Source organism: Tachysurus vachellii, chromosome 14 (assembly GCF_030014155.1).
Source record: "Tachysurus vachellii isolate PV-2020 chromosome 14, HZAU_Pvac_v1, whole genome shotgun sequence".
Lineage (NCBI taxonomy): Eukaryota > Metazoa > Chordata > Actinopteri > Siluriformes > Bagridae > Tachysurus > Tachysurus vachellii.
In genome coordinates, this window is record NC_083473.1 from 21,051,640 (window position 1) to 21,063,341 (window position 11,702).

Here is an 11,702-nt window from a genome sequence, read left to right on the forward strand (position 1 = left end):
TAATAAACATACTTAAAGGTGGGGTCTCCGATTTTTGAAAGCCAATGTTGACATTTGAAATCACCAAAACAAACACGCCCCTAACCCAAATGGGTCCCACCCCTGTATTGATAGCTCCGCCCACACATACATACGTAACCCAGACAACTAATGGAAAGAAATGTGTCTTTATCATAGCTGAAGGGAAGAACAATACAACTGCAGATAAACAAACAAGCAAAAATGACACACAAGTATAATCATGTAAAGGACAAAGACATATATTAGTTCTGTGTAACAAAACAAAACCAACGTTACTCACCTATCGAGAAGGAAAAAAGCGCCTCGGCGTCTTAAGTAAAGTTGGTCACATATTCACAGATTGGAGTTTCCCGAGTCAATGACTCCTGAGCTAAACACTGTTACTACACAAAACACGGTTGTAGCTGCGTCTCTACATTACTACGATAGAAAAGAGGTGTTATTTGTGTAGTAACAGCGTTTAGCTCAGGAGTTATTGACTCAGGAAACTCCAATCTGTGAATATGTGACCAACTTCCTGCTCCTTCAGTTCTCTCCAGCGCTGGAAAGCTGATCCTATATTAACACGTCCTACTTCTTACCTTATCGTAAGCCTTTCTTCCTTTGTTTTTATCCTCCATGTCAATGTCAAATCCGCTTTCTGCTGATGTCACACATGCGCACTGAACACTCTCTCCGCCGCATAATGACAAGACACGCCCCTTTCTGCTCATTGGCTACACGTTTGTTTTGTTTTTTGTTTAGTATTCGGCCCGACTTAATCGGAGACCCCACCTTTAAGTGATGTTATAATTTACTGTATCCCTGTCTCATGTCCGGTAAGTTAAAACTGCACTGATAGATTTTAAGTCATGTCACTCAAACATCCTCCGTATGTGAGATAAAGGGAAGGGGGCGGAGCTTCAGGGTGGGGTCAGTTATCAGATATTTCAAAACACCTCCATAAATCAATCTGGTTTGGCATTTTACGTGTAACTAGTACTTGAGTGATAACTAGTCTTGTTAAGCTGCAGATATCTCTGCAGTGTAAAGGCATGAGGAGAATATTAGTCTGTTATATCATACAAGCCTACCAAAAGTCAAAGCTTTTAAAGCCTGGGTTAAAGTTTTATCATGTTTATAGTTTGTACATTACATCACCTGTAAGAGTGATGGTAAAGTCCCAGCCACACGACACTTGCCGAACAGTCCTGCGTCCAGGCAACTGGCAGAGCTGAAAGGTCATGACCTCTGATACATGACCGAGTCCTAGCTGGCCTTTGTGATTCTGTCCACATACCAGCAGCTCCCCAGACTCTGCACCAGAGACCAATATGGTGGCTTTAGACATGACCACATTCAACCAACTGCCACATTCACAAGTCCAACATGCAAGAACACACTTATTTAGAAAAAGAAAAAAACAAAGAAGAAGAAAAAAGATTTTTCCATGTTTGATAGAACTAGCAGTATGAAAGTATGAAGCAGTACAGGGGAGAATATTTATAAAACTAGAGGAAGTCAAATATATATTTTTAAAGTTAAAAATATTTATAAATCTGGATATTTATATAGCAGATTTGGTTTTTTAAATGAAATAATAAATAATAAATTAATTAATATAATAAAATATAATGTAATGAAATAATTAAATTAAATAAAATTAAATAAAGAGTTATATATATTAAAAATCAAATAAATAAATAGAAATCTCACTCACCAGTGATGAGCGCTGAATGTCCACCTCCACCTGTGATGACCCGTAATGTTTCTGCTTCCTGTCCATACTCTGCGCACTGCGGCGTCACCTGATCTTCAGCGTTCTTTAGCCCCAGCTGCCCAAAACTGTTAGCACCCTGACAAACACCACAACACCAGAGGAAAGTGCGCAGGACTAAGGCAGGATTTTTCAGTCTTCCAGATGAGACATTTATAAATATTTAAACCAAATGTTTTTGCAAAGAGGGGGGCACGGTGGCTTAGTGGTTAGCACGTTCGCCTCACACCTCCAGGGTTGGGGGTTCGATTCCCGCCTCCTCCTTGTGTGTGTGGAGTTTGCATGTTCTCCCCGTGCCTCGGGGGTTTCCTCCGGGTACTCCGGTTTCCTCCCCCGGTCCAAAGACATGTATGGTAGGTTGATTGGCCTCTCTGGAAAATTGTCCGTAGTGTGTGATTGCGTGAGTGAATGAGAGTGTGTGTGTGTGTGCCCTGCGATGGGTTGGCACTCCGTCCAGGGTGTATCCTGCCTTGATGCCCGATGACGCCTGAGATAGGCACAGGCTCTCCGTGACCCGAGGTAGTTCGGATAAGCGGTAGAAAATGAGAGTGAGTGAGTTTTTGCAAAGTTACTTCATTCGTTTTTCAACTGAAACGTTCAGCGGTTTAAAAAATAATGTTGGTAAATTGTTGTTTATTGTGTATAGGTTGATCTAGGGATCAGTTTGATTAGGTAACCATAATAGATGGTTGTTTTATAGAGTAATTCCAACAACAGTATTCCCTCTAATTATGACGTGACCCCACTAACTGTTATTAATTGCACATTTAGTATTAATGATGCTCCTATGTGGACCTTAAAAAGCACATTAAAAGGAATTGGGTTCAAAAGGACCATATGAAAAAAATATTGAGGAATATTGAGAGGGGCACGAAATCAGTCCTGGGAGTCCTGCAGTTTGAAAAAGGCTTTGTATACAAATCATTTCAGGCCCAAAAGTGACATCTAGTGCTATTTATAGATCATATTTATTATACAATACATATACGTAACACACTACATGTCATTAACTGTAAAATGTAAGTGCATTGTAGTGCTCCGACTCTATACATCGTACTCAGCTACTAGCTGTTGTTCTTCTGAAGGCTTTTCCACCAACAGAACTGTTGCTCACTTGATGTTTTTAACACCATTCTATGTCAATTCTAGAGACTGCAGTGTGTGAGATTTTCCAGAGATCAGCAGTTTCTGAAATACTCAAACCAGCCTATCTGGCATCAATAACCCTGCCATGGATAAAGGCATAGAGCTCAGACTTTTTCTCTGTTCGGATGTGAACATTGACTGAAGTTTTTAATCTGCCATATGATTGGCTGATTAGATAATCCCATGAATATGCAGAAGTTTAGCTGTTTCTTCTTATGTTTATATTCTGTGTCCCTCACACACACTCTTCACCCTCCTGCCGTCTGGAAAAAGTTACCGAAGCATTCGGGCCCTCACGACCAGACTGTGTAACAGTTTCTTCCCACAAGCCATCAGACTCCTTAATAACTGAAACCGAACTGTTTTGAGCACAAAATACACACACGCACATCAACTGTATGGACTGCACAGACCTACACCAAATACACACACTTCCAAAATACACCCATCAACCTGTTTACATGCTGTTTTTGCACACTTTTTGCTCTTTTCTCACATTTCAGTCGTTTGATGTTTTGCTCAACCCTTTACAATATCTCAGAGACCTGCTGCTATTACACTGTGTTCATTCCAGTATTTCTGCACACACAATATTGTTTGAACATACAGTAGTTAGACTGGTCAGTGCTGTTTCTGTCTATTGTATTTTTGTATTGTCTTGTAATTATTTGTCTGCACTGTCTTTTGTCTTGCACTGTCTTTCTGTCTTTTTGTCTTGTCTTGCACTGTCTTTCTGTCTTATCCCACACTGTCTTTTGTCCTGCACTGTCTTTTGTCCTGTACTGTCTGTCTTTTTGTCTTGTCCTGTACTTTCTTTCTGTCTTGCCCTACACTGTCATTCTGTCTTATGTCCTGCACTGTCTTTTGTCCTGTACTGTCTGTCTTTTTGTCTTGTCCTGTACTGTCTTTTTGTCTTGTCCTGTACTGTCTTTATGTCTTGTCCTACACTGTCTTTCGTCCTGTACTGTCTTTCTGTCTTGTCCCACACTGTCTTTTGTCTTGCACTGTCTTCTCTGTCTTGTTTGTCTTGCACTTTCTGACTTGTCCTGTACTGTCTTTCTGTCTTTTTTTGTCTTGTCCTACATGGTCTTTGTCTTATGTTCTGCACTGTCTTTCTGTCTTTTGTCCTGTACTGTCTGTCTTTTTGGCTTGTCCTGTCTTTCTGTCTTGCCCTACATTGTCTTTCTGTCTTATGTCCTGAACTGTCTTTCGTCCTGTACTGTCTGTCTTTTTGTCTTGTCCTGTACTGTCTTATGTCCTGAACTGTCTTTCTGTCTTTTGTCCTGTACTGTCTGTCTTTTTGTCTTGTCCTGTACTGTCTTTCGGTCTTGCCCTACACTGTCTTTTGTCCTGTTCTGTCTTTCTGTCTTGTCCTACACTGTCTTTCGTCCTGCACTGTCTTGTCCTGTACTGCCTTCCCTGTCTTGTTTGTCCTGTCCTGCACTGTTTGCACCAGGTTGCACAGTTGCACTTTATGTGGCTATAAGACTTACTTACTAAGTCCTTAGCTCTGTCTATGTTTTATGTAGCACCCTGGTCCTGGAGAAACGTTGTCTCATGTCACTGTGTACTGGAACAACTATATATGTTTGTAATGACAATAAAAGCTTCTTGACTTGACTTGACCCTGAGCATCACAAGGATTTTACTGTAGCATCCAATCAAGTCTCTGCCATTTTGTTCGCCAGACAAATAAACCTGAATGTGCACATCAGCTCTAGTTCTTGTATCTGCATTGATCTGAGCTTATTACGCTTAATGACGCTTCGCGTCATTCAATATATCTGTAATAATGTTGTATCTGTTAATGTTTACATTTCTTGCTTGGCCCAGAGTAAAGAACAAGACCGGCTGAATGACGTATAAGTGAAAAATCACACAGTTATCAGCTCATCCTAGTTTGTTCTTCGCTGTAAAGTGACTAGAAGCAGTGTGTGTAAAACTCACCCATGTGTACAGTACGCGTTTTAGCGCGGATAGTTCCATTGGATTTGTTTTGTGGACGCATAGTGATGACGTCACATCGCTGCTTCTGTTGGCAGATAGGTATGAAAATAAATTTCACGAAATTAAAGATTCGACTGTCTGGTAAAGATGTATTTTTGTTATATAAAAATAAGATTTTGGAGCAAAATTTGGTGATAAACTTAATAATTGTGTATGGAAAATATCACATACACAAACAGAAATGGAATAATAATTAACCTAACATTATATTATTTAAACTTAAACGTTATATTGAGGCCCTAAAAGATGCAAGAAATAAAAAAAAAAAAGAATCGTTTTTTTTCTGGAACACTCTGTAAGTCGTGCCCCCCCCCCCCTTATTTATTTATTTGTTTGTTTGTTTGTTTGTTTGTTTGTTTTTCTGTTGTTTCCTTTTTATTGCTTTATTCTGAATGTTATACTTAATAGTTGAACACACAGTGATCCTCTGTATATTGTTCTTGTTATGCAATAAAAAAAATGTAAAAAAAAACATTGGACATGAAAAAAAATGGATAAAAAAGGTATGAAAATATAGGTAATACCTTTTATATAGGTATTATAAATACATATAAAGAATTTTATTTTTTAATTTTAATTTTAAAGTCATTTATGTGTACATCTGGACTGTTGTGATATATGGAGACAAAAAAAAAAAGTTAAAGCCAAGTTAAAGATACAAAATAGTTAAAGATCTCTAAGGATAAACATGGGTTGCCCTTCAGTTTAATATAATTATATTATTATTATTATTATCATTGGAACTATTGGAAGCTAAATAATACACTTTTGAGTGATACATTGTTCAGAAAAGAAGCCATTAACATCATTAATGAAAATTGGATGAAAGCTAGGGAAGAAAAAAATATGTGGTAAATTTTTTTGAATACAGTAATATTTACCAAATATTTTTTTATGAGACAAGAAATCTGAACCTTGATTGTTATCTTGTTTGAAATATTTTATTAATTATTTTTATTAATAAAGATCTTCTACACAACTGGAAATGTTATCAGAAATTTGATCATTATACATTTATATAAACTATTAACATTAATATTTTTTTCTAAATTATGAAAATATTTTGTGTTTTTTTTTTCACCTTGGGCTAAATTCTGATAGATGTTTTTCCAATTAAGATTATAATTCAAGGGGGCACGGTGGCTTAGTGGTTAGCACGTTCGCCTCACACCTCCAGGGTTGGGGGTTCGATTCCCGCCTCCACCTTGTGTGTGTGGAGTTTGCATGTTCTCCCCGTGCCTCGGGGGTTTCCTCCGGGTACTCCGGTTTCCTCCCCCGGTCCAAAGACATGCATGGTAGGTTGATTGGCATCTCTGGAAAAATTGTCCCTAGTGTGTGATTGCATGAGTGAATGAGAGTGTGTGTGTGCCCTGCGATGGGTTGGCACTCCGTCCAGGGTGTATCCTGCCTTGATGCCCGATGACGCCTGAGATAGGCACAGGCTCCCCGTGACCCGAGGAAGTTCGGATAAGCGGTAGAAGATGAATGAATGAATGAATGAATGATTATAATTCAACTAATGGAGCTTTTCATTCGATTTCAATCGTTTTCATAAAAATAGATTATTTCTTTAATAATTCTTTTTTGGGGGGGCACGGTGGCTTAGTGGTTAGCACATTCGCCTCACACCTCCAGGGTTGGGGGTTCGATTCCCGCCTCCACCTTGTGTGTGTGGAGTTTGCATGTTCTCCCCGTGCCTCGGGGGTTTCCTCCGGGTACTCCGGTTTCCTCCCCCGGTCCAAAGACATGCATGGTAGGTTGATTGGCATCTCTGAGAAATTGTCCGTAGTGTGTGATTGTGTGAGTGAATGAGAGTGTGTGTGTGTGTGTGTGTGTGTGCCCTGCAATGGGTTGGCACTCCGTCCAGGGTGTATCCTGCCTTGATGCCCGATGACGCCTGAGATAGGCACAGGCTCCCCGTGACTTGAGGTAGTTCGGATAAGCGGTAGAAAGTGAGTGAGTGAGTGATTCTTTTTTGTCTAATTCTTTATCGTGTTTGATAATTCCTTACCCCTTTTAATTAAAAGGTGCTTTTATTCAATCCAGACAAAAATGGTTGGAGCATGGTGAAAAAAAAACACAATATATTTTCATAATTTAGAAAAAAAAAATACGTTAAAAGTTTATATAAACTTAAAATTAATGATCAAATTTCTGATAACAACCATATCATTTCCAGTTATGTAGAAGATCTATATAAAAATATATATATTTCAAACATGATAACAATCAAGGTTCAGATTTCTTGTCTCATATAAAAAATGAGGCAAGAAGCATTGACAAAGCCCAGAATGAAGTGAATGTGACCAAAATATATCTCTAGCAGAACTTAAAAAAATTAGTAATTAGTAAATTAAAAGATTTAAAAAAATGTCTGAAAATACATTTATGAGGAAAGTAAAATGGTGAAATGTCATCTTTTTATTTTAAATCTTTTTATTTTATTTGGAAAGTTTCATATCCATAAATGCCGTAAGATGTCTGAAAGGAAACCAAACATTATCCATTTTAAACTGGAAATGAAAACTTAATTTGAAATTTAAAAGGACTTACAAGCCGAAAAGCTATTAAAACTAAGGACTTTTACAAAGCTGTTAATTTGATTCCTCTTTTCTAAATTAATTGTATTGCTCGATAGCCCTTCTTTGTAATTTCCTTTTTCTTTCCTTTTATGTTATGCTGTTTTATGATTTAAATATTATGGCATTGCATTTTGTTATCTGTTGTCATTTGTTATTAAAATAAAAAAAAAAAAAAAAGGTCTGAAAATACATGGAATGATCTATGGTTTGTTTATGGTTCTGAGAGATCAGCAGGGGTCCCTACATTAAAGAACACTTTTTCAGACCCCCTGAGACACTTTTCATGTTTACTTTTACATCTGACGGATCAAGTCTTTATTTTAGTTAACAATTATGAGTACTGTACAATCACAATACTCATGATCTTAACTAAACTTCTAAGTCCTTAGAAGTCAGAATATTGCTTTGATTTCAGAAATATCCACAAGCTGATTTACTTATTGGAGGAGACTTGAATATCATTCTTAATGATGTAGTTGATAGATGACTTCCAAAGCAGTCAAACTCCTCAAATGCAATTTTGAAAATTTCACGCAGAAGGACAATTTATCCGATTTTTGTAGAGAGAATCGCCCTGATCAAACTGCTTATACGTAGACGTCCATATATATACTTGTGAAAGCAAGTGGCACTAAACAGTCTCCAATAGATTTCTGGTTAATCTCTGTGAGCTTCTTAAAAGAGAATGTTTCAGTTGAAATACTTGTTACTCCCCTAACAGACCACAAGGCAATTTCCATAAATATTAGTTCTTCTTGGTTCCCTCTGGAAAATAAACAACTCTCATTTAGGACATGATAAACTATAACTCCAAAATAGAATTTACTTTCATTGGGATCTGACAAATAAGAAAAATATCTTTGGCAAATATTGTAAATATTGAAATGTACTATTGGTTAATATTTGAGAGCCTACTGTATGATAGCTCTGTATACAAAATGAACGAAATCACCTCTCTTTCCATGATATCTCACGACAGTATGTCACCTGAAGAAAAAAATGCATTTAAGAGACCTACAGCCAAATATGTGGAAAAGGGGTAACAAAATTCCTCATACTTTTTTAATCTTGAAAGACACAAAGGTAAATATAATACAATTCATCCTCATAATATTAGCGGTCTTGCCACTGATGATCCCCTAGTTATTTCTCAATTCGTTCATAACTTTTATTTTTCAGTGTGGATTTGGGAAATTCTTCTGTAATGCCATTAAAACCTTGTATACAAATGGTGTGATTTTAAAACATCGAAGCGGAACATTCGAGAGGCATTAGACAGCTTTTGCGTGATTAGATGAATGCGAACAGCTTAAAAGGTATATCTATTGCTGGAGGAGACGTACTTATCAGTCAACTTGCAGATGATACAACCCTTTTTCTTAAAGATGCTACACAGATTCTCCTGGCAATTTATTTTCAGAAGCCTCTGGCTTACACTTAAATTTACAGAAATGTGAACTCTTTGCGGGGCACGGTGGCTTAGTGGTTAGCACGTTCGCCTCACACCTCCAGGGTTGGGGGTTCGATTCCCGCCTCCGCCTTGTGTGTGGAGTTTAAATGTTCTCCCCGTGCCTCGGGGGGTTCCTCCGGGTACTCCGGTTTCCTCCCCCGGTCCAAAGACATGCATGGTAGGTTGATTGGCATCTCTGGAAAATTGTCCCTAGTGTGTGATTGTGTGAGTGAATGAGAGTTTGTGTGTGTGCCCTGCGATGGGTTGGCACTCCGTCCAGGGTGTATCCTGCCTTGATGCCCGATGACGCCTGAGATAGACACACTCTCCCCATGACCCGAGGTAGTTCAGATAAGCGGTAGAAGATGAATGAATGAATGAATGAACTCTTTGCTGTGAAAGATAATGTTACTTATTTAGGACTTCTAGTTGTGAAGAACCAAAATGAAAGGTGTACTCTTAATTACCCACCACTTATTTATAAGACTAACCAGTGGTTACCAAGAGATCTTTAAGAGGCGGATCTTTTTTTCTGTTACGCAGCTCAATCTGTTCCTCTAGACCCCAAACTTAGGTAAAATCATCTACCAGCTTCTTTTCAGTTTTTTACGGAAGCGATCAGTTCACTATATTAAAAAGTCTGTTGTAATGAACACTCTTAAAAAAGGTGGTCTCAACTTCTTAAACTTTAGTAGTCTTATTTACCTTTAAGATTAATTGGCTAAAACAGTTTAGGAAGAATCCAGGGTCATTGTGGAACTTCATTCCCAGTTACATCAATTATAAAATTGATATATTACCAGCTACTCTCTCACAGGCAGGTTCTTGTGATTGGTCCCTGATATTTATGCACAACTTCTCACCCCACAAATATTTTTATTTGGAATAACTGTATTGTTCTTTACAAGAATAAGTCTATATATATATATATATATATATATATATATATATATATATATATATATATATATATATATATATATATATATATTTGTTTTCAATTGATATGACAAGAACATTCTTCTGGCCAGTCAATTAATTAATTCTCAAGGCTTTTTATTTTCTTACAAAGAATTGCTCAGTTTCAGGTTCCTGTATCACCAGAATAATTATTTTCTAAAGTTATGAACACTATTTTATCAAGTGCTCTCACCTTAAAAAAAGTTTAAAAGTGATATCTCCTCTAGTTGCTCTTTCTGTGATGCCTCTGATGAAACTGTAGTTCATTCATTTTGTGATTATTCTTTCACAATGACATTTTAGCAAGATGTTCTTGTTCTTTTTTCTTTTTTTTTATGAAAACAGTGTTTTATTTGGGGAAGGATGTTGTGTTTGGATTTACTGACTACAGTCCTGCTAAAAAACATCAATTTTTAATAATGAACCTAACTCTTAGGAAATGTAGAACTCTCAAAATTCCACATTTCCAAACCAACTCCAAAATACTCAAACTCCAAACCACTTTAAAATATAATTTAAACATCAACTTTCAAGTTAACTCCGTCCAGGGTGTATCCTGCCTTGATGCCCGATGACGCCTGAGATAGGCACAGGCTCCCCGTGACCCGAGTTAGTTCGGATAAGCGGTAGAAGATGAATGAATGAATGAACTTTCAAGTTATCACAGAACAAAAATGGATGTGGTAGAATAGAAGTTAAGGTGTTGGACTACTGATCAGAAGGTCATGAGTTTGAATCCCAGGTCCACCAAGCTTCCACTGCTGGGCCCTTGAGCAAGTTAAAATAAATTGTAAGTCACACTGGATAAGAAAAAGTTTTAAGAACCTTGTGTCCATTTTTCTGTTTTTGATGACTGTTCAAATGTTGATGAATTCTGTTTTGAATTTTATTTGACATCCCCCTTATATTCTTGTTTGATTGCCATTTTTTTATTACTATATTTCCTCTCTTATTTGCAGTGTTCTAGATGCTTGTTTAGATGTTGTGCACTATTTTCTGTTTCTCAAGCAATAATAATAATAAAAATGGTCTGGAAAATACTACGTTTGGTGTGTTGTGTTTGTTCTAAGGATGATAATTGACACAAATTTCAGTAATTAATTGATTAGTTAATTTATTAAATCAGTTCAACTTGGAAAACAAGCCGTGTACTTACTGTACAGTCATTAGTTGTAAAATAAATCTATAAATTCAGAATAAGTTCCATTTGAATAAAAAAATAAAATTAGTTAACTATAACAAATTGTTTGATTGCTTACTTTCTTAAAAAATGTTTATCTTTATTTTTCTTTTTAGTTTAGTTTATCTACATGTAGAAAACAAATATAAGAAATTGCTGACTGCTGCGACTTTCTCTCGTTATACAGTGTAGATATAACTATATGTGTGCGTCTGAACACTGGACTGCAGTGTTGAACTTCTCATTTAAGGAAAAAAAATCATGTTGTGGTAAGTTTAGAATTTGCTAATGTTGTCTAGCTATATTTAATAAATAAAATATTTAAATAAGAAATTAAATATTTACATCTTTTTTTCATTGGATAATGTCATGTTAGACTAGCATCATTTCCAGTAAACAAGATATATTAGCAAGACAGCAAGTCGAATCTTAGCTAATATTATTGGTTATTGGATATTGGTTATTTACAGTATATTTTCCTCTGATCAATCTGAGTAATCAGATTATGGACCAGCATACTTACAGGGACTGGTTCAGGATTATTACTGACCAGTGTCTAATCAGTATCTAGTACACTTTAATCTGTCTTTTGTGCCACAT

General features: G+C 36.7%; 1 protein-coding gene across 1 annotated transcript in view; it reads right to left on the reverse strand.

The window, feature by feature from the left end:
* The window catches only part of sergef (secretion regulating guanine nucleotide exchange factor), a 28,258-nt gene extending 23,325 nt beyond the window's left edge, over positions 1-4,933 (reverse strand). Inside the window, exons 1-3 of the mRNA XM_060886705.1 lie at positions 4,871-4,933; positions 1,721-1,856; positions 1,162-1,317 (exon numbers count right to left, since the gene is read on the reverse strand). Coding sequence (XP_060742688.1) covers positions 1,162-1,317; positions 1,721-1,856; positions 4,871-4,909 — 331 coding nt within the window. The 5' untranslated portion in view covers positions 4,910-4,933. The remainder of the gene's footprint in view (positions 1-1,161; positions 1,318-1,720; positions 1,857-4,870) is intronic.
* Positions 4,934-11,702: the final 6,769 nt, after the last annotated feature.